Source organism: Podarcis vaucheri (genome assembly GCF_965113315.1).
Source record: "Podarcis vaucheri genome assembly, chromosome: Z".
Lineage (NCBI taxonomy): Eukaryota > Metazoa > Chordata > Lepidosauria > Squamata > Lacertidae > Podarcis > Podarcis vaucheri.
The window spans coordinates 29145702-29173316 of NC_138758.1; the positions used below are offsets into that span (position 1 = coordinate 29145702).

General features: G+C 44.8%; 1 protein-coding gene and 1 long non-coding RNA gene across 4 annotated transcripts in view; both read left to right on the forward strand.

The window, feature by feature from the left end:
• Nucleotides 1-3457: 3457 nt before the first annotated feature.
• The window catches only part of LOC309523964 (ubiquitin carboxyl-terminal hydrolase 12-like), a 56208-nt gene continuing 32050 nt past the window's right edge, over nt 3458-27615 (forward strand). The window contains exons 1-2 of one of the 3 annotated variants that reach the window (XM_082208276.1): nt 3458-3569; nt 19469-19561. In XM_082208276.1, coding sequence (XP_082064402.1) covers nt 3567-3569; nt 19469-19561 — 96 coding nt within the window. In that variant the 5' untranslated portion in view covers nt 3458-3566. Of the gene's footprint in view, nt 3570-14367; nt 14631-19468; nt 19562-27615 lie in introns of those variants that run through there. The other 2 variants (XM_082208275.1, XM_082208277.1) reach the window with 2 other exon arrangements.
• On the forward strand, nt 9209-11276 carry LOC309523999. Its single transcript, XR_014215733.1, has 2 exons — nt 9209-9507; nt 10008-11276. It is a non-coding gene; the product is annotated as an uncharacterized lncRNA (long non-coding RNA).

Below are 27615 nucleotides of genomic sequence, written 5' to 3' on the forward strand. Positions count from 1 at the left end.
GTGGTGTCTGCCCCCATTTCCCTGACACATATTATTTAAGCAGAGTTATAATGCCCAGATAGAGCTACAATATAGAACTGAAGAGGGTGTTCCAAGTATTAGTTGTTAATGAGTAGAAAAGCAGATTGCCTGTGGCTGGAATACAAAGATGAACTTATCCACATTTACCTTTTGCCTCACTCTTACCACACTTTAATCCTCTGTGCTCAAATGTGAGTTCCTCTCCAGCTTTCCCTGTGGAAATATACACTTTAAACTGAAGTGAAACCAAACAGCAATTTGGGTTTTCCGTGGATTGCTGTTTGCTCCAATTGAGCTTTTAAGAGCAGCTTTTTGTGGGGAAAGCTGTGGGGTAAACAAAACAATACAAAAACAAAAGCACTCAGACATGGAGCTTTTAAATGTGGACCGTGCCTAGAAAGAGCAGAGGAAAGGTAAGCGTGGATAGGCCTGAGAGATTAACATTTCCGCTCCTAGTTCTTGCTGACATGATTAACAGAAATCCCTTTAGCCTCTCTGTTCTCCTGCTTGTGCCTCTGTGCAGCTCTGTTCTGCAAATACAATAGTCTTGTTCCAGTGCAATTTAATTGCAATTGTTAAAAATACACTGAGAGCCTCAAGTGTAAAGCAGTATAAAATGTTATTTTTGGAGTTCTATTGTTGCTTGAGGCTGCCTGGGTGCCAAGCAAAATATAACTAAAAACACATTTTTAAATCCACAGCCAAAAGCAACACAGACTCTAATGATGATGAAATGCTCTGCAAACACAACTAGAAAAACTTCTCCCACAGCTGCCACCCCCTTCCACCAATGCAGATATTTAAAGAAAGGCAGCAATGCTATTAGGAATCCCGACTCACTGCAATCAATGAGACTCTCTGAAGCACATGAACAGCCCCCTGTTGGATCATGTCCATGTCCCATCTAGTCCAGCAACCTGTTCTCATAGTGGCCAACCAGGTGCTCATGGGAAACACACAAGCAGGACCAGAGGATAACATCACACTCCGCACCTGTGATTCCCCAGCAACTGGTAGTCGGAGGTATATTGACTCCAAAAGTGGAGGTACACCATACCCATTGTGGCTAGTAGCCATTGATCATCATATCCTCCATTTTGAAGGCATCTAAGTTGATCTTCCATATCAACGTGGCTAGGATTAGGTGTCAAAGAGAAAGTGGGGGATATCTGGTGCTGTGTCTGTTAAAAACTCAGTAGGGCCTGCCACCCCTGCTCACATTGCTCACCAACCCTGCCTTCCTGCCACACTCCCCAAGCCCCATAACCTTTGCTAACCCCCTCCCTGTACACCTCGCCCCAAAGCCCTCCCCTTACAGCTTACCCCCGAAACCCTCCCCTCCCCTCCTAGATAAGAATATAAGAGCCTGCTGGATCAGGCCATTGGTACATCTGGTCCAGCATCCTGTTCTCACAGTGGCCAACCAGATACCCTAAGCAGGGCACAAGAGCACCCCACCCTCCGTGGTTTCTTGTAGCTGGTTTTCAGAAGCATTACTGTATCCATCTGTGGAGTTTGCACAGCCCGTTCTCCCACCCCCTTGCCGTTTCCACAACCCCACTCCCTGTCCCCTCATAGCTTGTCCCATCTATGCTCATCCCTGTTCATTCCCCACTCCCATCCCTGAGGTTTTCTTCTCTTGGCCGAGGTGGCGGCAGGATGAAGGGGAGAAACACTTTGTCGTCATCACCCCTGTTATGTTCTGGTGGACCAGAACATAACAGGATTTGCAGATACCCCCACTTCACCTTGCTGTTGCATATCCCTGAGATTCTGGTGGCCTTGTAGTGGTTGGAGACAGTTCCTTCTTGCTGGCACTGACATAGAGGAAAGGAATAGGAGGCAGAGAGAAGGGGAAGCTGATTGAGAAAGGGGAGAGTCTGTGAGGAGAGGCAGAGCTTAATCTGAATCTGGCCTTTTCCCAGTTACTCCTTTTCTCACCACCACCACGTGTTCTTTGTACCTTCTCACTTTGTGTCTCTATCTCCATGGAAGCTCCCTGGAAAATGGGGTGATGGCCATGGAGTCTCAGCTGCTCTCAACACTACTTAAGTGCATGTAAAAACAGTTTGAATTTGGGCAGAAAGGTCTTGCCGCCCCGCCTTGAAGCTCACCCTACCCACAGATTCTCCTCAACTTCTCTGTGCCTGGGGCAGAGAAGAGCAAATGTACCCGCTTTCACAAAGTTTGGAGAGAGGGAGGTGTTCTGGCAGCGGTAAAAGGGGGGGGGGAATGGTGGCAGGGGGTAGTATATCCCCATTTTGGCTCATTTCTATTTTGGCCAACAGTGTCTCTGAGATTTGTTTCTGAGTAGACACTCATAAGGGGATTGTCTCATGAAAATGTGATCCCTGCAGAAATGAAAGTGACCCACTTCCAAAACAATGCGGAAATGTATCGTGTGCACAGTTGCAACCCCAATTTTATATACTTCAGACTAATATGCCCCATTATACTGTAGGCCTTTTTGCAATCTTATTTGTGAGTAAGTTCCACTGAACAAGGACTTACTTCTGAGTAAGCCAGCAGAGGAATGTCCATGGGGCTTACCTCTGAGCAGATGCACACACATTTGAACTCCTAGGCTACAATGCAATTCCTTAGCAAACTTAGATGGACAGATTGATTTCAGTGCAGCCGAAGAAACTTGTTGAGCATGGAGGTGAAGGTGGGGGATGAATGCTGATTATGTCCTCAGGTAATAGGGTGGGGGAAGCCCAGATTGAATTGGGGGGCTAAGAGGAAAGGAGCTAGTGGCCTAAGCAGAACAACCTAAATACCTGTAAAGCCATGTACGCTGAAATGTAAGAGAAAACCTTCATACATAAATGATCCACTGCAAAAGTTCCTTCAGTTTTTTTTATTCTTCTGTCATTCCTCCAAGGGGTTCAAGATAAAGTTAATAATAATAACAAATTATTTTATTATTTATACATCGCCCATTTGACTGGGTATATAAGTGGGTTTCTTTACCCCCCCCCCCAACAACAAACAACCAGCCTGTAAAGGGAAGGCAAAGAAAGACTGAATGGCCCACGGTTACCCAGTGAGCTTCGTGGCTGCACTGGGAAATCGAATACATCGCTTCCTTTAAAAACCGCGAGGACCTAGCACGAGGAGGGAACTTGCGGCCCGCCACGTGCCGATGGATTTCAGCTCCCACCAGCCCTAGTCTGCAAGGCCAGCGGTCGTGGTTGGAAACAACATAAAAACAAACAACCCTGTACAGTATATAGGACCATGGTTTAGGCTTAATAGTTAATCAGTCCGGCTGTAAACGGAGGCGCGAGTGGAAATGGAAAGGCGGAATACAAGCAGCGAAGTAGGTGCAGGATGAGTTTCTCCTGTTCCCACAAGGAGGTGCGGGAGGGTGGGAACGGGACGCCGGAACTTATATTTCGGACTTGTGGGAGGGACGCCGGAGCCATTTGGGCGAAGAACGCGTGGCTGCCCGGAGCGCTTCAGCGGGTGCTCTAGTGACGGCGGGAACCACCATGGCGGGTGGATGGTAATACCGGTGACGGTCCGAAAACTCCGTCTGTACCATGGTAAGGGGTGGAGAATGGGCTCCAATCCCACCTCTGTCTCACAGGGGGATTCTACCGCATAGGAGCTCCCCTTCTCCTCCCCCCCCCGTCAGCACCCTTCTCCCTCCCTCTCCAAGCATGCCTCCCCTTCTCAAATTGGCCGGGATAGAAACTGGAGAGGGCAATAAGTAGGTGGGTAAACAAATAAAATAAATGAAAGCCCTGCCCTGTAGGATTACGGCGACCAACTTTTAAACACTCCCCGTCCTCCGAATTCTGTTGTCCCGTGTGTGTTTTGAGCACATGCAGAGTTCTTCTCCACTTCCTCCCGACACCCGCTAAAGGGAAGCATCAACTTTTTCTTTTTTTAAAAGAAACCACTGTGCATCCAGCTAAGTTGGGTGGGTATTAAGTAGACCCATTGAAATCATAGTCATGTCTGAATCTCAGTGGGTACGTTTTGAGTGGAACTTAGTTGGGTGCAGCCCAAAGTGTGTAGCTCTTAGCACATGTGCATAGTTGTTCCTCCACTTCCTGTCCCCCACACCTGTCCCACACTGCCTCATGAATGACAGCATCCATTTCAAAAGGATGAAGTTGATTTTTTTTAAAATGTTTAAACGGTCTCCCTTCCCAAGAGTGACACATTTGAAAATAGGAGGGAAGATTATCAAACATGTTTTTTTTGTGTGCATCTCTGTGTTTGTTTTCTGGCTTTACATCCTCCCATTTTTGCAGCTGAGAATAAAATTCTACCTACTTCTTCCTAGCAATACCATCCACCTGCACCTTTCATATCAAAGTGGCTTGCCAAGATTTTACCTCTGAAAGTTTGCTTCAAGAAGATATCTCTCACCTTTTTGCCCTAGCTCTTGTAAACCTTCCTTCCCCCCATAGTCAATATCACCCCTTATCCCAAGGCTATTTCATGTACAAAACATTTATGTGTAGAAAATGGTGTGAAACAAGTCTGTGCATTTGTCATCTATGGGGATCATGCATGTATTCATTGAATTAGCTTTATGTGTGGAGCGCAGCTGCAATGGGAGTTTGCAGCCTGGATGTGGAGGTTCAGTGAATTATAAATAACTGACAAAAGGGTTTCTAACATACTTTTCTCCACTTAATTGTTTTCTGGGTGGGACTTGCTGGATATGTGAAGCAGGAAGCTAAAAGTAGAGGTCAAATTTCTGGAAACAGTGGAAGAGATTGCATTTCCCCCCCCTTTTCCTCATCTTCCTATCTTTTGCTGAAAGCTGTTTTTTTGGGGTTTTTTTTGCCAAATCAGAACTCACTGGTTCCTTCTTTCCCTTTCTCTGTGCAATCTGTGATGGATATTGTACCTTTAGGTTGCATCAATATCCCTTTTCCAACCTCTGTTTTGTATAGCATCCTCCTTTCTCCTAGATACTTTCCACGCCAAACTTTCTCCAGTAAATATCAGACGTTCCTACTTGGTGTTTTAGTTCTCTTCTTTTTAGGTACCTGTCTTAATCTTATTTATTGCATTTATATCCCAATTTGCTTCCATTGTGGAACTGGGGGCAGTGTTGTGCGTTATGTTTCCAGGGAATCCAAGCATTGACCAGCAAGGCTGCCGTATCCTGCATCTTCAGTCCATGCATCATTATTCAATGTGTACCCATTCTCCTGGACTCTTTCCACACTGCTTTTGTTCTTTCATGTGTTTCTTACCTACATTTGCCTCTGGAACCCTGTTGGGGATGAAACCAGTATGGGAAAAGTCAGGGAAAGAGAAGGATTAAAGAACTGCTGTTCTCTATTGCAAAGTTTCTCCTGTTTCATCTTTCTTTTTTGCAATGGTGTAGGGGGGCCCATCATCAGAGTAATGCAGCTTAACATATAATTAGGCCCTCACGATACTTCCCAGAAACTTTATTGCACCTGCCCTTTGTATTCATACCCTGGAACACGTAGGAAACCTGTGGGCATTCATATGTTGCTGGATTACATCCCCAGTCATCCCTGACCACTGGCCATGTTGGCTGGGGCTGTTGGGAGCTGGAGTCCAGCGAAAGCTGGGTTTCTCATCAATTCCCTTGAAAGTTCTCCTTCCAGGTTCTCTTTCGAGCTGGTGTCATCTTCAGTTATTCCAGATCTTTCTCCTCCTGTGAGGTGGCTTTTCATAGCTGATGTGGTCGGACCAAGGCAGAATAAAGTGGTACTATTACTTCTCTTCATCAAGACACTAGAATTCTGTTGAAGCAGCTTAGAATAGCATTTGCTTTTTTTGCTGCTGCATCACACTGTAGACTCATGTTAAACGTGTGGTCTACTAAGACCTCCAGATCCTTTTCACATGTACTACTGGCAAGCCAGGTATCCTCCATCTTATCTTTGTGCAGCTGATTATTCCTGCCTAAGTGCAGAAGATGACGTATGTCCTTACTGAAATTTATTTTGTTCATTTTAGCCCAGTTCTCCAATCTGTTAAGGTCATATTGCATCCTGGTCCTTCTTTCTTCAGCAGCATTAGCCACCCCTCCCAGTTTAGTGTCATCTGCAATTTGGATCAGCATCGCCTCAGTTATTTCACCCAACTCATTTAGATAGACATTGAACAAAAACGGACCCAGGACAGAATCCTACAATACTCAACTTGTCCCTGTTTTCCAGGATAACAACAAATAACTAGTAAGCACTCTTTGGATTTAGACACTCGGCCAGCTACAAATTCACTTAAAAGTTACCTTGTCCAGTCTATATTTTACCAGTTTCGCCACAAGAATATCATGGGGGACTTTGTCAAGAGCCTTACTGAAATCAAGATACACCACATTCACAGCTTGTAACTCTTATCAAATAAAGAAATGATATTTGTCGGGCCTGACTTGTTTTTGAGAAACCCATGCTGGGTTTTAATAATCACATCCTCCTTTTCTAAGTGCTCACAGATCAATTATTTAATAAGCTGTTCTAGGACCTTTCCTTCTATCAATAAGCTCACTAGTTGGTAGTTATCTGGGACTTCTTCCTCTCCCTTTTGAAGATGGGGACAAATTTTTGCTCACCTCCTGCTTGCAGGGACCTCACCTTTTCTCCTAGAATTCTCAAAGGTTATAGACCAGAGGTTCTGAGATTACATGTGCAAGCACCTTTAGTACCCTTGGGTGCATCTCATCAGGTCCTGGAGATTTAAATTCATATAAGGCAGCTAGATGTTTCCTTACCACCTTTTTTCTGTCTTGGGCTGCAGCCCCCACCTTGCATCGTTTATTCTATTATTGCCAGGTTGGGCACTGCCTTCATTTTGGGTGGAGACAGAAGCAAAGTAGCTGTTGAGCTGAGCAGTTCTGCCTTCTGACACCCAATAGCTTTTCTCCATCTTCAGCATGCAGAGGGAGATTATGAGGGGAGTGATTGTTGCTTGTTAAAAATATGTACATCTGTTAAAATGCTTTGGAGTGCATAATGCTGCTGTGGCGTTTGTCTAATGATGTCTTGAGGTGATGGGTTTATAGTTGGGAACCATGGAGGAAAAAGAGAAATGTGAATTTAAAAAGATACAGTAAGCATCCTGTGTGGGAGATCAAGCCCTTGCTTGGCAATGGAAAACTATGAAGGAGATCCATTCTAACGAAGTGGGACCTTATTAACATCAAGGGAAAAGGCATGGTTGAAAGGACGCTTATCAGGTCTGGGTTTGGTCTGTGCCGGGATGGGAGAACACCCAGGAACACCATGTAAACCATCTTTATCTCCATTGTGGAATAGAAATGTGATAATAATAATAATACTTGACTTAAATATAAGTCAATATAAATGACCAGAGCACTTGCATGCATTGCCACAATTAAGCATAGCAGATGGAGGGCTGAGAGAACAGTAAATCTGAAGAAGTATTGGTACAGATGGGGCAAAGGAGGCATGCTCATATCTCCATACTCCCTCCCCAAGGAGTCATGCTCTACCCATCTTCTCCCATTTCCATCCATGCTTTGAACATTCTCCAGCTCCAGTGTAATTAATTATGTGCTCTTGAAGCCCACTTTGCTTCCAAAGCAAAGTACTTTCTATCTGTAGCTCTTGGCTGCATCCATTCTTGCAATAGCCTGACAACCTTCCCCAGCCTAGTGCCCTCCAGATGTTTTGAGCTGCAATTCCTGTCGGCTCCAGCCAACTGAGATGGAGAGTTGCAGTCTAAAAGTTTCCACATTTGTGAAATAGTCCACTAAAAGGGGAAATGCCTAGCTCCATGTTGCCCTTGATTAATTGTCAACTGGGTCACTTGCCAGAAGACCTATCCACCATGCATGAATTCTTGAATGTGGGGTGGAATGTTTAATTTCTTCTTAATTTTGAGATATAAATATGGATATGCTGTTGTTGGGATGTCTAATAAGTCACATGAATGAATTTTGCTGGACATAACTTTTCAGTGATTTTGCCATATTTTTATTATTATTTTTGGTCCCAGATGGATATTTTGCTCAAGAGAATGTTATCTTTGTTTTATAAATACATACCCCGCAATCCATATCCTTTTGAATTTTACCAGAAAAGTGAATAACTGCGCTGGCTACATTTTATAATGAAAGACATTATTGATGATTATTTTACTTGCTGTATTTATGGACCATCCTTCCACCATAACTGCCCCCAATGTGGTTTTACAAAAAAGAAAAAGAGATTTCAAAACAGTTCACGCAATTACAGTCTTAAAAATAAATCTAGCAATCATTTGGCAAAAATAGCAGCAGTCAAATAGGAATAACAGCAGGAGAGTCAAAACAGAGTGTCAGAACAAGTAACAGTACAATAATAACTATTAATTTCATTTCTGAAGGCAAAAGAATAGAGAAGAGAATTGTAGTTGCATGTCACAGAACGCCCCATTTCTTGCTTAGGTAGACAGCCTGTTGTTCCTAATTTCAAAAGCCTTCAGCAAGCAGTCAGTTCAGATCTCTTGCAAGAGTAATCTGCCCCATGTCCAATAACTTGCACGGTGTGAAGGCTTAGGTGGGGGAGAGAGATAGCGAAATAGATGTCAGAAAAAGAGAAAAGGGATTGGATGGGAGAAAGAAAGAAAGAAAGAAAGAGGGGCAGACACATACTTTGCATGGTGTTCTAGACCACTGCTTGCTTTGGTCCTACCCAGCATGTAGCCCTTGACAGATTATCTTGAGCTCTGGTTTATTGGAAATGAGCAGCATGCTTGTGCACACTGCCCGGTTGCTCTTGCTTCATTTCTCCCTTGGCACAAGCACAAAAAAACAAGCATGACAAACAAGCATGACTCCCTACCACATCTGAGCCAAGGATTGTGGTGTCTCCAAAATAAGTGAGTATTCATAAGCCAATAACAAGCCATTTTTAAAGCTGGCTAGTGCTCATAGCTTTTAAAGGAGAAAGACCTGTGATTCAGATGTTTTGAGAAGTGAAGCTTAATTGCAGTGTCCTAGTCTCTTCTTCCACTGACTATGGAATAGGAATGAAGGAGGAATGTTTGGGTAAGGAGCAGGAGTTGATTAAGAACCTAAGAACAGTCCTGCAGGATCTGGCCAAGCTGTCATTTAGTCCAGCATCCTGTTCTTACAGTAACCAGCTAGATGCTTGTGGGAAACCAGCAAGCACAAGAGCCCTCTCCCTTCCTGTGGTTTCCAACAACTTCTATTCATGAGCACTGCTGCCTCCAGTGGCTGGGCAAATTGGCTCACAGAGCTACATTCCAAGGTTTGACTTTAGTGAAAAACTACTGACCTTTACTGAGCAATGATAATAAATTATTTACATTGATTTTGTCACAAAGATGAAAAAAGTTTTTACAAAATTTCATTCATCATGATCAATGTGGCTAATGGCCAAGAGACATCGCCTGGAACACATGTATTTTGGAATATCTGAATTGCCACAGTGAGAAGCAAGCTGCTTTGATATTTTGGAATGCAGGAAAAGCCTTTGACAATGTGAATTGGGTATTCTTGTTTAGAGTACAGTGGTGACCCGCAAGACGAACGCCTCGCAAGACAAAAAACTCGCGAGACAAAAGGTTTTTTCGTTTTCGAGTTGCTTCGCAAGACGAATTTCCCTATGGGCTTGCTTCGCAAAACGAAGCTTGCCCCCGCACCCCGGACCTCTTTTGAAGCAAGGGGCGGCGGGGAGAAGATCGCTTCTCCCCGTTGCCAGCCCCACAATCTCGGGGGACAGAGGGGAAAGCGCGCACGCGCCTTCCCCTCTGTCCCCGGACCCCTTTTGAACCAAGGGGCGGCAACGGCGAGAAGCGATTCTCCCCGCTGCCCCTTCCCTTGCTTTAAAACAGGGGACAGAGGGGAAGGCCCGCGGCGCTTCCCCTCTGTCCCCAGACGGTCTCCATAGGAACGCATTGATTGATTTTCAGTGCATTCCTATGGGAAACCATGCTTCACAAGACGAAAAACTCGCAAGAAGAAAAAACTTGCGGAACGAATTAATTTCGTCTTGCGAGGTACCACTGTATAGCTAGAAATGAACTTTGGAGATAACTTTATTAAATAGGTAATACCTATTTATACATCACAGAAGGCCCAGATAATTGTTAATGGAGAACTGATAAAACCATGCAAAATATAGAAGGGGACAAGGCAAGGGTGTCCATGGTTCCCACTGCTTTTCATTTTGGTCTTGGTAGTCTTGCTTAGAGATATTACACAATATGAGAGAATGATGAGAGTAAAGATCCAAAAAGAAACTTATAAGTAACAGGCATTTGATGGAAACTTGATGTTAGTTCTGGAAAATCTGCTACAGGGAGTAGAGATTCTTAGGGATAAACAAATTTTGATATGTTACCAGGCTTTAAGGTTAATCACCAGAAAATGAAAATGTTAATAAAGAATATGACAACAGAAGATCAGAAGGTTTTGTTGGAGAAACCAGGGCTCCAAATTGGAAAAAGTAAAATATTTGGATGTTGTTATGTAAAATGTGAATTGTATGTTGTTGCAAAATAATTATGTTAAGACATGGGCTGAAATTTTGAAAAAATATGTCAAGGTGGGAAGCTAAAATAGGGTAGAATCTCAGTGATAAAGATGAATGTTTTGCCTAGAATGATGTTTTTATTTCAAACAATACCTAATTTGACTAATGATTTCTGTTTAAACAATGACAGAAAGATTAATCTAAGTTTTTATTGCAGGAAAAAAAAAACACAAGTTAAAATCAAAGTATTGCAAGATGCAAAGGATTGGGTTTACCTGATATGAAATTGTACTTTGCAGCTTGTTGCTTAGGGTGGAAGAAGGAATGGCTGACATTGAGAAATAAGAGACTTTTGGAACTAGAAGGATGTGAGTTGAGGTTTGGATGCCATGGATATTTGTGGTACATTAAAGTTAAAAGTTAATGTGGATTTCAAAAATAACTTTATTAGATGTGCCTTATTAAGAATCTGGAATAAATATAAACCTAGGTTATGTACAAAGACATTGTTATGGATTTCACCACAAGAAGCCTTTTATAGAAAAGAGGTGACAGGCAAAGAGAAATGGTTAACCTTCAAGACTTCTTAAGATTGGAACCAAGGAGATGGTAAAATTAAAACAAGGGAACTTTTAGCACTGGAAGGTGATAGCTTCCAGTGGTTTTCTCATCTACAACTAAAGGAGATTCAAGCTGGATAAAAAGACTTTGGTGTAGAACAAAAAAAAAAAAAAAATTGAAATACAGTTGTGTACAAATGATGAACATGTTGCTGCAAAAATGTATAAACTTTGGTTGACATTGAAATTTAATCTAACACTTGATTAAATGTGGATTTTTTTTGGTTGTAATAGATTGAACATATGTGGATGAAAGTGCTAAGATTTACATTGTGTTATGGTCTCAAAGATTTTTTAAATATAATGATGTATCAATGGTATACAGTCCTACCTTGATTTTCTAACAGGATGCTTTCCGGAAATCCGTCCAACTTCCGAAACATTTGGAAACCAAGGCACGGCTTCTGATTGGCTGCAGGAGTGTCCTGCAGTCAATTGGAAGCCACGCCGGATGTTCAGCTTCCGAGGCAAAGTTCGCAAACTGGAACACCTACTTCCAGGTTTGCAATGTTTGAGTTCCGAGTTGTTTGTGGACTAAGTTGTTGGAAAACCAAGGTACAGTGGTACCTCGATTTACGAACTTTTCCGTTCTGGAAGTCAATTCTTAAACCAAAACCGTTCTTAAACCGAGGCACACTTTCCCTAATGAGGCCTCCTGCTGCCAGTGCCCTTCGACCATTCAGATTCCATTCTTAGACCGAGATAAAATTCTCAAACCAAGACACTATTTCCGGTTCTGCAGAGTTTGCAAACCAAATCGTTAAACCAGACTGTTCTTAAACTGAGGTACCACTGTACGACTCTATAACTGGCAATGTTATTCAGAATGTATAAAGATGTTCCAAATGTTAGCTGGAAGTGTGAAAAATATGAAGGGACATATTATCATGCTTGATGTGCTTGTAAAAAAGCTAAGAAATATTGGATACAAATTCAGAAGTTTTTAAAGGTTAAAATTCAATTGAAGCCAGAATTTCTCCTGCTAAGAATAATGGAATAATGGTATCTGAAGAAGTGTGCATGCACACGAAAGCTCATACCAAGAACTAACTTAGTTGGTCTTAAAGGTGCCACTGGAAGGAATTTTTTTATTTTGACAATGGAAATACAATTAGAAAAGGACCGTGAAACATTATTTCAATATTTGATTACAGCAATGAGATATGCACAAAGATTCATCATTACCTACTATGGAGGAATCGTTGTTAAAATTATTGGACTTAGTTCAGATGGTGAAGAGAAAAATCATTGCTGAAATTTACTAAAGATCGTTATAGATTTTTGGCGTGAAAAGAAAATGAGCATGTGATATCTGGGTTTGAGGATTGAAGAAATTAGTGGTCTATAGGAAGTGGAATAATTGGGTGGATCCACTTGGAGTGGATGCTTTGATTAATTCTCTTTATATAGCTGACAGACAAAAATGGGAAATTATTCTTTTTTCTTTTCTTTTTTCTTTGTGTTTTTATTTAGATTAGTTTCTTTTATCTTTGAAATTCTAAAAAGATATTGGATATACGGTATTAATTTTTGTCTATTTTCAAACTTCAATAAAATCTCTTGGAAAAAAGAACATGCTAGCAGTCTTTATTCTAGATTTACATCTGTGCTGAAAGAGAGGACAAGCCGGAATATTTAGGATGGTTATCACCTAAGTAAATGGAGAAGTGACTTATCCCATGAGTTTTAGTTGAGTATTTATTAAATTTTCATATGAAAGAAAACAATATTTTGGAAAGAGAATAGGGAATTTGTTCTTGAACAGTAGGCTTCAACCTTTTCAGACGTAGGACCCACTTTTAACCCAAGCATGCATTTGAGGTCCCATTTATTAATCTTTAACCATATATTTATATGCTAGTAGTGCTCCTGTTGCAACCCTTCTTGGATCAGGCCCACCAGTTGAATATCAGTGTTCTAGATGATGCATGAAGCATTGCATCCTGCATGGGAGATAAAGGAGGCATTCTCCTTAAGATGGTACATGCCCTCTTCAGTGTTTGTAATTATACAAGCAATAGAAATTAAAGGTAACATGCTTTAAAAAACAATTCTGGGGCATTTTTTCATCAGTCATAAGTTTTATATTGCTTTGTCTTAACATACTAAGGCTGCAATCCTATATACTCACTTTCCTTACTTCTTCCCAGACATACAAATAATTAAGCTGTGAATTTTGCTGCTGTAATTAGCTGCTTTGTTTTAAACTATGCATTTCTTTTTGAAGACTTTTGTCTGTAAATACCTTCTGGGACTCTTTAAATCGTTGAAGTGAAAATAGACTGACAAAACCCAACATTTTACTCAAGGCCATGTTCACACATAGAATCATAGCACTATGCCATAAAGGAGGTGCAAGGAACCTCAAGCTTGGGGGCTAAATGTGGCTCCTCGGTCTTCTCTGTCTGGCCCTCAGCAGTTTCCTCAGGCCACACTCCTTCCCTGGCCATACCCCTCGCTGGCCTGCTCCATGTTGTTGAGGGTTTTGCCTGTCTGGAATATGTCCCAGAACTCTGACCATACCTCTTCCTTTCCTGGATAGAAACTAGTCTGCTGTACAAAAGTAACATTTACATTTGTTGTTCTGGCCCTGCTCACTAGTGATTGTTGTTGGGGGCGAAACAAACCATGATCCCAGGTTCTGATATCTATATCATTTGTGGTTCATTTACCCGCTTGCGCAAAGAAGGGAGTGAAGCGGGAGCACATAGGCAGTTCACGGTGTGACTTACTAAACATTATGATTTATTGTTACCTGCAAACATGGCCAAGAAGTGGCAATTTATATATTTTACTCAGAGCAGTGTCTTAAAAAAGAGCGAGGCTTCTGCATCCTTGAACCACAAACAGAGGATGTGCCTTCAGAATCTTTACAGTAAGGTTTTATATGTGCCAAGGATAATAAATCAGTTCTAACTTTGCCCATGAATGGATTTCATTGCACTGTAAAATGAACTGTTGTAGCAAAGCAATTACTCTGTGAAAGATGGGAGAGAACAAGAAGTTCTTCAGTAAATAAAGTAGGAAAGGAGGCTTTAAATAACTGGATGAAGTTTTGTTGCATCTCATAGTAGTAAAGTAACATGGCAAATGTGTGCTTTGTATTCAGAACCTGGGTCTGGTTTAGATCCAGCCTTTTTGAGCTTTAAGTGCAGCTATGAGTCACTTGCTTCTGATAAGACTCCTCCAGGGCCTGTGAAGCTGGTTTCATGTGGACATTCTATAGACAATTTTTACGATCTGTATATAGTGTTATTCTTAAATCCCCCTCTTCGGGAGTACTAACATACTTGTCAAATAAACCAGTATCCTGCATTCTTCCATGTCTGGCTAAAGATGGTTGTTGCTGGTTTTCTTAACAGCTTGCTGGCTTGGGCTAGACTCTGTCACTGAATTGCTTTTTGAAGTAGTTTGTGCTTGTAGAATTCAAACTGGAAAATACAGCAGTCTATATATGGACTCTGCATCGTGTGCTGTTGTTTTGACTTCTCAGCCCTGCTGGTTTTCTGGTAGTCTTTGGCCTTGGCCTTTTCTCTTTAGGGTCTGTTGGATTTCATACCTGATACTTCTGCCCCAAGGATTTGTATGACGAAAGCTGCGTGGGAAATGCATGTTTGTTCTCCTGAGCAAGAGACTGTGTTTTGGTTCTGCGGCAGGCTGCCTCCCACAGTCACATTCTTATCATGGGTGTATGAATGAAGTTGGAAAACACTACGAAACAATGTGAACACCCAGTTACCTGCTCAATTTTCAGGGCTTTGGAATGTCTCCCCTAGGAGCTGCTTCTTAAGCAAAATGTAATATCTATTTAAGTGTGTATCTCAAAATACGGTGTGTAAATGAAACAAATAAGCATAAAACATTTTGCATTAAAGACTTGCCCTAAATTGGCTGAAGCTCCTGATGTGTATGAAGTTTAGTAGCAAAGGTGGGTTGGTTTCATCTTTATAAGTAGAATGGCCTGCAAGGACAGCATTCAAAATCCTCCAGGTGCCAGGCACATTTTGCAACTGGAACGTTCTGTCATGGTCATGTGGGCCCTCATCTGTCGCCACATGTGGTATAAGCAAGACTTAACTTGGCCACCTCATTGCTGTCTGTGAGAACTGAGTAGTTGTGGGTTGTTGTCTTCCTTTGTGGTTGGGGTAGAGTTGATTGTGTTATGTTTTACTAGACTATTGATTTTTGTATTTATTCGGATGCTGTTTTTGATGACTTAGGCATTACCTGGAAAAGCAGATTAGAAATATTTTTCAAAATAGAAACACACACACACACACACACACACACACACACAAAACCTGGGTCCTCCTGCCCCTGCCTCTAGATTCAAGTGGTATAGCCCAGATATAGCAAAGTCAGCCACTTCAGGAAGAGCTAGGCCTTGCAGGAACTTGCACTAGATACCAGCTGGCTCCAAGCCCCCCAACCCCTTGGCCTTAAATAACCATTTTCTAATCAAAAGGCCCTGTAGCACATTATGTTTTGTGGCCAGTGTAATCCTTCAGATGCTTTCTGAAACATTTAGCTAACCGCTGCCCTGTCATTTTCCTAGGAAACCATCATGTTCCCCGTAAAGGTCACTTCTGCTTGCTCCTTGCCTCCTGTTGGTTATTAATTTTATTAAATGCATGCTGCCCACAGCTTGTTCTTCAAATAAAATACCACTTTAAAAAGGTGAATTTAAAATAGAAGTGAAAGAAAGTTGCGCCTGTCACTTAGGGTGAACAATTGGCCTTGGATTCTGAAATGACTGGAGTGCATTAATACTAGCTGCTGGAGCAGCAGCAGCAGGCTTCTTCAAAATAGCAAAGCTTTCTGGTTGTGGTGGTTGGTTTTTAATGGAAATAAAGCCTATCCATAGACACCTGTTACACTGAAACCAGTGTTCGAAATTAGCCAGGCACCAGGCGCATTTATCACCTGACTATCGGCCACTTGTGACCAAGTGAAGATGCCTAGGCACCAGGATGGCAGCTGACATCTCCACCATCAGGAGGTGTGTGCCTGGGTATTCTTGGATCTTGACTGTTTTCACACACTGATCCTGTAGAATTCTATCAGTTATATTTTAGCTGCACAATCAGTATGAATTTCAGGAACCTAAATGCAGCGAACAATGTTATAGCTAATTGTTGTAGCTTGTCATCACTTACCCCACCCCACTGCCCAGCTTACAGTTGTGAAGAGGGCACATGGGTAAGAGCACCAGAGATGCTAGTATGTGTTAGTTGCCCCACATTTCTTCGAGCTTTGAATATATGCCGTTTGGACAGGTGTGTAGTACCATCTGTGGATCATTTTCAAAGAGTTATCCTTAATAATTGCTGATACAGTTAAAAAGGTTCAATGAATAAAATTGCATTCTATAATGCTTTATCAATCCTCATTCTCAAAACTGTCTACCACACGGCACGTAAATTTGCAACAGAAGTGAACACCCCTCCTCGGAGCATTGTATACAGATGACTGGCATCTTATGCTTTGGGATAGCGTGTAAGGCTGAAATCCTGTATAGTCAAAACAACCTTTTAAAAACTGGAAAATGGCATGTAAAAAGCACAGTATAGCACTTACTGGTGTATGATGACTGTTTTTAAGCTCTCAAACTTACTGAAGAAAACCTGGTGCAGAAAGAGCTTTTAAACTCTCTGCTGTCTGTGCATTTAATTTGTGTGATTTCAACTAGCCAGGCTTCAACTGCATAAAGTTGAAATCACATAGTCTTATCTGTGCACAAGCTGTAAGTCACCTCTATATCCTTGATGTTTTACTCTTAAGGCAGGCATTTAAACTTAGGCATAGTAAATTTTGTTGGCAGTTTTTGATGTATAAGAGGTGATCAGTTGTAATAAAAATCTTTACATGAGACCAGCTTGTGTGAATAATCTAGAAAGTGGCCTTTACTGTAGGACTGAACAAAGGATGTTAATGCAAGGTCAGAAGGAGCGATGAAGTGGGGAGAACAAAGACTCTTCCTTTGCTTCTTGTTCTTCAAATTGGAGATACGGAGTAGAAGATCAAAGTTTGCAACCTTGAGTCGCTGAAGTTGAGCAGATAGGTGAATTCCAAAGTCAAGGTCCTCTGACACAGTTGTTTTAACTTGCAAAAATTATTTGAAGGCAGTTAGTTTGATTTCTTAAATGTTTTAATCATTAAACCAGCTCTTCTGAGAAGCCCTTAAGTTGCTGGAAATACTATGCTGCAAATTCCTTTTATATCAATGTCATAAGGCTTTCTCTCTCTGGCTTTCTTGGTTTCCTGCCTTGGCAGTCATATTGGAGGCCTTGTTTGGTCACAGTAGCAGTCTTCCAAGTGGGACAAGTACCTGAACAATAAGTTGTGAGGAGTTTCTTGCATGTGAGCAATAGCCCCCAAGGTAGTCCCAACAAAGGATGTGAAATGTTTGGTGACTCCGGTTGTTTTAGCATGGTTAGGGGAGCTACATTTGTGGTGAGGGTCAGAGCATGCTTCCATTTAGCTCATGAGACGTCACTCCCTCTTCCCTAGGTTCAATTCCTGACATCTCCAAATAGGAGATTCCTGTCTGAAACCTTGAAGAGCTCCCCCCAATCAGTGTAGAGCAGACTTCCCTAACCTTGTGTCCTCCAGATGTCTTAGACTGCAAGTTCCAACTGCCCCAGTCAGCATGGTCAATAATTAGGGGTGATGGGAATTGTAGGCCCAAACATCTTGAAGGCACCAGATTGGAGACAGTGTTCTAACTAGATATTAGGCAGCTTCTTATTTTCCCATATAAGAGTGCATTCTTCCCCCTTTCTCCCACTTGGAAAAAAATGTGTGTGAAGTGTCTCTCCATGACCTAAATTGCTTTACAGACAATTTCATTACCGTATTTTTCGCCCTATAGGATGCACCGGCCCATAGGACGCACCTAGATTTTTTTGGGCGGGGGAATAAAGGAAAAAAATGTTATCCCCCCCCCAGGCGCGGGGCTGGGGCGGGGGAAGCCCGAGCTTCCCCCTCCCCCAGCCCCCAGAACAGGACCCAGAGCGATGCCGAAGCTGCGTGCAGCTCTGGCATGGCTCTGGGAGCTTGCGGGGCTGGAGGAGGGGGAAGCCCTCCGCCAGCCTTCTAACCAAGTTGGGGGACAGCGGGAAAGGCACGCTGCACCTCCCGCTGTCCCCCAAGTTTGCGGGGCTGGCGACGGGGAGGAGCAGGCTTCTCCCCCCCGCCAGCCTTCCAACCAAGTCGGGGACAGGGGGAAAGGCGCGCTGCACCTCTCCGCTGTCCCCCGAGCTTGTGGGGCTGGCGGTGGGGCTCTCCTGAAGCCTCTCAGCGAAAGCCTGCATTCGCTCCATAGGACGCACACACATTTCCCCTTCATTTTTTGAGGGGAAGAAGTGCGTCCTATAGGGCGAAAAATACGGTAAATTGGCGGGGTTTGGGGGCACTTTATGTAATGACACAGTCTTCCATTAGCTTTTTGGGTTACAGGAAACCCTTCTGTTTCAGTACCTCTTGGGAAAAAGTGCTCATGTTGGTGCAAAGTTCTTGTTGAGCTAGGGCTGGGGAGACCAAGCTAAGATCTCCACTTAACCCTGAGAGGGCCTTCTCAATGTTTGCTCCCAGACTTTGGAACTCCCTTTCTAGAGAAGACTGCCTTTCTAGAGAAGACTGCCTCCCTCCTTGGTGTCCTTCCGCTGGCAGGTGAAGACTGTTTTATTCTGATTGGTGTTTTGGAGCTGACTGATTTTTAAGGAAAGGACTCTCTGCTGTGCTTTTTTATTATTTGTATTTTAACAGATTTTTTTAATACTGTTTTAACTCTAGTGGAGTTTACTGACTTCCTGATGATTCTGTTTATTGGATTCTCTTTTAGCTTTTTGTATTTTATCTATGTTTTTTAAATTTATGTAAGCTTCCTTGAGACCCAGTCTGCGGAGAAGGTGAGATGATGATGATGATGATGGTATTCCTCTGTGGATCATCTTGAGCCAGTCACTATTTGTCAGCCTTTCCTACCTCACAGGGTTATTGTGTGGGAGTGAAGAGAGAATCATGTATGCTGCCTTGAGATCCTTGTGGAAAGGTTGCAATATACATGCATACATTCATACGAACATATATGTTGCTTTGACTTTGCATCTGTGATGCCATATACCTGCCCTGTTCAGTAGATCTTAAGGGCATTTTAATCACAGTTTAGCACATGGTCTAAGAACATCTGATGTCTGCAGCATTTGCAGAACTGCAGCTGTAGTCAAGATCACCCCGTTTGAGAGACTACTGGGAACCCCATATAACAACAGAATATTCTGTATCTCTGTGTGTATTCATTAATAATTTCTCCTTGCTTAGAGGTGCAAATGATGTAAGCCTTTCCCCCCCCCTACTCCTTTCCTTTGTTTTTTCCAGGGCGCCAGTGCGTCTGCTGCTTTGGAGAAAGAGATTGGTGTAGAAGGTGTAGAACAGATTCCTGGGGATGAACATTACTTTGGCTTGGTCAATGTGAGTAGCTTTTCTGTGTCTGGGTTTGTATTTAATAATACCTTCTTACTTTCACCTTTTGGGTTCTAAAATGAAAAGTATTTGTTCCTGAGCAGCTTCAGTCTGTGGGTGCTGCTACTGATACAAAATTGAAAGAACTAAAGTGAGTTGTTTTTTAAATATCTGTTGATTTCCTTTTGGGGCAAATGCTAAGTATTTACAAAGACATGCTAGAGTAGAGATTACATTTCAGCAAAACTTTTTACCGTTGATGTATTGTAATTAATATTTATTAAATTTATAGACCACCCTTCATCCAAAGATCACAGGGTGGTTCACCACTTAAAAATACAAAATGAAAACACAAAATACACAATAAAACAACAACAAACCCATAATAACCCCCAAAACACACTTAAATGGCTGTAGAATGTTGAATCAGTCAGAGGCCAGACTGAGCGGGATTTAACCACTCACCTGTCAGCTGTTAAGTGGGGGTTAAGTCCTGCTGGGAAAAGGCAACCACAACAAAGCAAATTTCAGAACCACTCTCCTGCCCATCAGCTGATGGGATGTTATTTGATTGGCAGGTGGGCACGGTTGAGGAAATTGTCCAAATTGGACCTCTTATTGAGGCAGCCTTGACCTATGGCTGCCTCCCAAGTAGTTTTATGTATTTAAAAGCAGTGGCGTAGCGTGGGGGGTGCCAGGGGTGCCGGCCGCACCGGGCGCAACATGGGCGGGGGCGCGCTTGCACTAGCAGCTCTCTGCCCCTACTAAAATCCACGGGTTAGGGAGCCCGCGCTCGCTCGGCTTGGCGAGGAGGTCACGGAAGGGGGAGAGCGAAGCCTTCTGCCGCGGGCAAAAAAAGGAGAGGAAGCCGGGCGGGCGGGCGGGCTGGCTGGCTGGCGGGGGTCTGGCTGCGCCTGCTGCTGCCGTTGCCACTGCTGCCGGGCTTTGACAGCTTGGCGAAGCGGAGGGAGAGGAGCTTTATGGTAATTGCGGCTCTCTCTCCACTGGCCGCCTGGCTAGTGAGCCGAGCCGAGCCGGGAGTCTGGCGAGGGGGCGGGAAGAGACTTTTCCACCTCGCCTGGTCAAAAAGGAGAGCGGAGTCTCCTCAGGGCGCCCTCAGGCAGGGCAGGGCAAGGCAAGCAGAGCGAGGAGGAGAGAGAGGGGAACTGGGGGGGGGGAGCAGCCAGGAAACGCTGCGGTGTGGAGGAGGAATCAATTAAGGAGAGAAAGCAAAAAGCCTTGGAGAAAGGGAAAAAAGGAAAGAAAAGAGGCAGCTCCAGGAGAGCGCGGGGGGGAGAGAAGCCTCGCTGCTGCTGCTTGGGAGAGTAAATTACTGTACTTGCCTTGCCCCGGGTTAGGGGGCGCAAATTAATTGCCTTGCCCCGGGTTAGGGGGCGCAAACTACTTGCCTTGCCCCGGGTGCTGATAACCCACGCTACGCCGCTGTTTAAAAGTCTTTTTTCAACTGTTTAATATTTAATAATCTCTAAGTTGTATCCAAATGTATAACATAAAAACAGTAAGACAGTATCAATAAAACAGATATGTGACATAGAAACCATTAAAGCAATATTGAACAGATAAAAACAGAATTTCAATAGTAGCAGGATCTAACCTTATGGGTCAGTGGAAATCTGGGCAGAAGGCTACATATTTGCAAGGAGTCAGAAGCGACTCATGGATGTTGTTTTGGCATGGGAGAGGAAAGAGCATTTCATGCAAGGATAAGTTGATTGAGTATTCCCTCAAAGGCGCAGTGTAGACTTCAAAACTTTTGTTCAGTTGTCATGTCAAATTGATGAAACTGGTGGCATGTTTTGTGACAACAATTTCAGGTGTGAAACAACTTCACAAGCTGCCTTGTCCTCCCTCGGGGTAGTCAACAGCCATTCTAGAATTTTGACATTGGGGGAGATGGAAGGCAAGCTTTGGTTACAATACAAATAGCAGGATAGCAGGAAGAGGATCCCCCAAAATGCTTCTTCCCACCCGCAGTATTCACTTGGACTAATGTTTGACATAATATTTCCTGCAGTGGTTTTTTTTTGCTCCTCCTCCTGCCTTTTTTGGTCAGAAGGAGTTGCTTTTTCAGTCCTACTGTTTTATTATCCTTACAGTTCCTCCGTCATGTTTTGTAATGATTTGAAAGGCAGCATTACTTCCTGGAAGTGTGCCAAGTTTTAAAGGCTGCATTTCCACTTGTTATCTTCGTAGACGCATATGGGATGGCTGCGAGAGCCCATCACCGTGACGACTTGCTTCCTTTACAGCCAGGTTTTAAGCTCCGGGGCTAAAGCCTTCTTGCAGGTCTCTCAAGTGCTCTAGAGCAAACTGAGGTTTTTGCCTGCTTCTTTGTTGCCTGTTTGGCTGCTTCTGAGATGTGACATGGGAGATATCATCATGAATCTGCAGGATTTAAGCACATGCTAAACATTCAACTTTGAAGCAGGTGCAGAGCACTCCAGTTTTGATCAGTGCATTAGTGTTAGAGGAGGTATTTAACCTTTTCTGACTTTGATGTTATCCTAATTTAAATTGCCTCTCTGAAGCTGTGAGCCCTGTAGCAGAGAAATAAAGAGGTAAGACATATAATAGAATCATAGAACTGTAGGTTTAGAAGCAATGTTCGAAACTCCCATTGTTCTAGGCGCATTTTGTGACAGGGAATTTCATTAGTGTGAGCAGTTTCTGAGCTCTGGGCACAATACTGTGCCTAAGATTTCAGATTAAAATTGCAGAGTGGAAGGAAAGGAGAACCTTTTTCTGCCTCCCCACTTCCAGCTACTTTCTGAAGACTGGAGAAGAGACCCCCTCAAGAAAATTAGGGCGTGGGCAGGGGAAGGACTAGACCATGTGAAAAATTAACATAATATTTTAGCTGCAGTTCATTCATTTTCATCTTTGTTTCCTTGTTATAAAAAAGCACACCTAGACATTCCATTGTTGTGCCCATAACCTAGATTTAAGGTGCCATTTAGGTCCTAGCTTTCATATCTCAGTTTCTACCACTGGTTGGAAGGGATCCTGAGGATCATTCAGTCCATGTACCTGTGTATTTTCTCCTTTTGGGTAGGAGGTCGGTTTTGTGCTGGACTAGATAGGCTTCTGGTCTGATCTAGCAGGCAGGAGGTGATCCACACTGCTCCAGGCAATTCATCTGTGTCCAGGTTTCAAGACTGAAACTCATTCAACAATACATGACTAGGCAATGCTCTGAGCACATTCATTGGCAACTCTGCAAACAGTGTGTCAGGGGATGATTAGCTGCTTGTGCTTAAAATTGTGCCCCTTCAGAGTTTGTGCGGCCCCACAAACCTCTGTGTGTGACAGAGCTCCTCAGACATGTCTGCTCTAGTCACTAGTAGAGTCTGACAGTGGCTGCCTGCGGAAGCGCTTCCAGCAAAGAAGTTCCTTAACGGAAACGCGTCTCCTGGACTCACGACGTGGCAGCTTCCGGCGAAGCATGGGTCTCCCTGCAGTTGCTTCTGACACCTCCCCGCTATTTTCGCTGGATGTGTCTCTCACCCCTTTCTCTCCCCTGCTGTTTCCTGCCTGGGCTGCTGCGTCTCTCTCAGCATTACTGAGATCCTCCTCCAGAGACCCCTCGCTCCCCCTCCTTGTCCCTGCTTTGGCTGCTGACTCTCTCCCAGTCTCTGGGAGCCCTACCAACTCCCTTTCCTCTGATGTCAGTTCCCTGACATCCACCTCCCCTCCAGGGCCCCCTTCTCCCCCGCCCCTACTCTCTCCTCTGGGCGGTGAGGAGCTGAAACCCCGAAAAGAATCCTCTTCATCTTCAGACGTCTCGAACATTTCCCTCCATCGGTCTTCGTTCCGACTCGCTGAATCCTCCTCCACCTCGGAATCATAGAACCCCTCCAACTCTTCTTCTTCGTCGGTGGTGGCGAAGTATTCCCTCCGGAACCTCGCCATTGGCTGGGGTTTACGAGGGAATCTCTGATGAAAAGTTTCAATCAAAACCTCGTCATCTACATCCTCTGCCCTGACCCAGGTGTTTTCCGACTCCGGCTCCCCTTCCCACATTACCAAATACTCTACTTGCTCTCCCTTCCACCTGGAATCGAGAATCTCCGCTACATGGTAGCTGTGTTCTTTTTCCTCCATAGCTGGTCCCCTATTGACCCTCCCCTCTCTGTCCCCTTTATACGGTGACAGCAACGACCTGTGGAACACTGGGTGCAACTTCATGTGGTTCGGTAACCGGAGTCTGAAAGCCACTGGGTTGACCTGTTGCGTGACTTCAAATGGGCCCAACCTTTTGGGTCTTAACTTCTTACAACCTCCTTTGAATGGTAACCCTTGGGTGGACAGCCACACCTGGTCCCCCACCCAAATGCTTTCCCCTTCCCTTCTGGTTTTGTCTGCCTGCCTCTTATATTCCTCCTTCGCCCTGTTTAAATTAAGTTGGAGCTGGCGATGGATCGCTTCCATTTCTTCAACGAACTGTTCTGTGGCTGGAACGCTCCAGTTCTCCCCTTCCCCCCCTGGGAAGGCTCGGGGATGACACCCGTGATTAGCCAAAAAGGGGCTCATCCCCGTGGACACGTTCTCTGCATTGTTGTAGGCAAATTCTGCCAACGCCAGCTTCTCCACCCAATCATTCTCTCTGTCATTCACATAACACCTCAAATATTGCTGGAGGACACCATTAGCTCTTTCCGCCTGCCCGTTGGTTTCTGGATGACGGGCAGTTGAGAAATTCACCTCTACATGCAATAAGCTCATGAGCTTCCTCCAGAACCTGGAAGTAAATTGTTTCCCTCGGTCAGAAACCACCCTCAAGGGGGCGCCATGCAGCCTAAACACATTTTCCACAAACAATTTAGCGGTTTCTTCCGCTGTGACCGCATGTGAGCAGGCTATAAAGTGGGCCATCTTGGTTAACAGGTCTACCACAACCATGATGGCTGTTTTCCCTTTGGACCTGGGCAGATCAGTCATGAAATCTATTGCCACTGCCTCCCATGGCCTTTCCGGCGTGGGTAGTGGTTCTAATAAACCTGCCGGTGCCCGCCTCTCCCCCTTGGCTCGTTGGCATTGGTCACACCCTCTCACATACTCCCGCACATCTTCCCTGACCTTGGGCCACCAGAATTCCCTGGTAACCAGCCACATGGTTTTGTGTTGCCCAAAATGCCCTGCTGTGGGGCTATCATGCAGTTGCTTGAGTACCTTTTCCCTCAATTCCCCTTCAGGTATGTATAACGCTCCCTTGTAGTACAACGCCCCGTTTCTCTCCTCAAAACCCCCGGGTTTGTCTCCCTCCCTCCTGAGACCCCTGAGTTTGTCCTGGGCGTATTCATCCTGCACCGTTCCCTCTACCAGTTCCCTTTGCCCCACCAATGCCGCCCCACACACCCAGCGGTCCTCGGGAATGACATGGGTCTCTTCGGGGGCACCCTCTCCCTCCAAATATTCAGGTTTGCGTGAGAGAGCGTCCGCCCTAACGTTCTCTGGGCCTGGTACGTAACAAATCTCAAAGTTAAATTTGGAGAACTCCTGGGCCCATCTCAACTGCCGTTGGTTGAGCACTCGCGCAGTTCTCCAATACTCTAGATTCTTATGGTCCGTGCACACTTGCACCTTCTGTTGTGCACCAATTAGCAGGTGCCTCCATCTCCGGAAGGCCTCATGAATCGCAAGAAGTTCCCGGTCGTACACCGTGTAGTTCCTCTCAGATTTGTTCAGCTTTCGCGAAAAGAAGGCACACGGTCGCCACTCTGACCCCTCCTTCCCCGGCTGCAGAAGAAGCACCGCCCCTATGGCTCTGTCAGAAGCGTCTGTTTCGACCCTCAGCTTTTTTTGTAAATCCACATGTAGAAGTTGTTCATCAGAGGCGAAGGCCCTTTTCAGTTCCTCAAACGCTCGCTCCGCCTCCCCCGTCCAAACAAACTTCTTTTTACTGCTGAGACAGTCCGTGATGGGCGCCGTCAGGTGGGCGAAGTTTCGGATGAACTTACGATAAAAGTTTCCAAACCCTAGGAACCTCTGCACATCCTTCTTGGTCTTGGGTGTTTTCCATTCCAGCACCGCTTGAACCTTGCCGGGGTCCATGGCCAACCCCTTGTCTGACAAGCGGTACCCCAGGAATTCCACCTCCTTGGTATGAAACTGACACTTCTCCAGTTTCACCCACAGCCTGTTGGCTTGCAGCCTGCTCAACACTTCTCTGACGTCTCTCACATGTTGCTCCTCATTCTCCGAATACACCAACACGTCATCTAAGAAGGCCACGCAATTCTTGTAGAGCAAAGGCCCCAGTACGTGGTTCATGAAGGCTTGAAAACACGCGGAGCCTGTTTGTAATCCAAAAGGCATAACGAGGTATTCAAATGCCCCCAAAGGGGTGAACATGGTGGTCTTCCATTCATCCCCTTTCCTTATACGTATCAGGTTGTACGCCCCCCTTAGGTCCAGCTTTGTAAAAATCTTTCCTTTCCGCACCCTGGTCAAAATATCATCAATCCTGGGCATAGGAAAAGCCGCCGGCTCTGTCACTGCATTTAACCGCCTAAAGTCACATACCAGTCTCGGCTTGTCCGTGTTTTTTTTATCCACAAAAAACACTGGGCTACCCCCCGCTGCCTTGGACTCTCTGATGAAGCCTCTCTTCAGGTTCTTGTCAATGAACGCTCGCAACTCCTGCATTTCCCTGTCTGACATGGCATACAACTTGCCTACAGGAAGCTGTGCTCCAGGGAGTAAATTGATCTGGCAATCAAAGGGCCTATGCGGGGGTAGTTGGTCAGCTTCCTTCTCGCTGAATACGTCGCTGAGATCAGCATACTGTGGTGGCACCTTCCCCTTCCCCATTACTTCAGTCCCTGCCAGGGTGGCTTGGGCCCCTGCTGACCCCTTTTCCCCCCTGCAGTGTTCTAAGCAATGTGCTGAACCGAAGGAAACCACTCTTTGATGCCAGCCCACCAGCGGATCATGTAAGGCTAGCCAGCTCATTCCCAAAATAATGGGAGCGCCTCCCAAGGTGGCCACATTAAACGCTATCAGTTCTGTGTGCCTTGCCACCCTCATTATCATTGGGACGGTCTGCAAGCTAACTCCTCCTCCCAACAGTTCCCTGCCATCGATCGTGGTCACCTGCAGGGGGTTGCTTAAAGGGATAGTCTGTATCTGATGTTCAGCAGCAAACTCCTTGCTCATAAAATTGCAGGAGCTGCCTGAGTCCAACAGCGCCTTTATTTTTAGGGGGTGTCCATTTTGCAGCTCTAGCGACACTTCAATCACTAGAGCAGGTCGAGGAGCTTCTGGCACGGGCACTTTCACTGCTCTTTGGCCTGGCTGCAGTGCCCTGACGGTGGCAACCAGGCGTTGGCTTTTACCTGCTCCGTTTCTCCCTGCTCTCCCCCCTCAACTGCTCCCACCATCCCTTGCCATTCCTTCCTCTGGGGGCAGACTCTGGCAAAGTGGCCTGGCTGTTGGCAGAGATAGCATTTCCGGGCTCCCTTTCCCTCCTTCTTCGCCCCCTCACTGGGCTTTGAAACTGCGCGCGCGGGCTGTTCCGATTTCCATCGGCTCTGCCGGCGGGAAAGCTGGCTCAGGAATGTCTGGAATGCGTAACTCCTTCCAACGTTCCCCTCTCCCTTCCCGCCTCTCCAAAGCTCTTGCCTCCTGGCGCGCTCCAATGGTCAGCGCAGATTTGGTCAGCTGATCCATAGACACCGCCCTGGGGCTCCTGGACAGCTCGTCTTTCACAGCCGAAGAAAGACCTTCTTCAAATAGCATCTGAATGGGTGCTGCCGATAAATCCCACCCCAATCTGTGAATCAGCATGGTAAATTCAGTCCAGTACTCACGGACAGATCTGCTTCCCTGCTTGCAAGCCATTAGCTGTCTGCGCACCACCCCTTCCTCAATATCGCTGGAAAACATGATATCCATTGCACGAAAGAATTTCATAGTGTCCTTTAGGATATCGTTGTGCGTTGCCATCAGGGGTCGAACCCAGTCCCGCGCCCCCTTCTCAAGATGCCCAATTACGAAAGCAACTCGCGATTCCTCATCAGGGAACTCATCAAACTGCACATTCA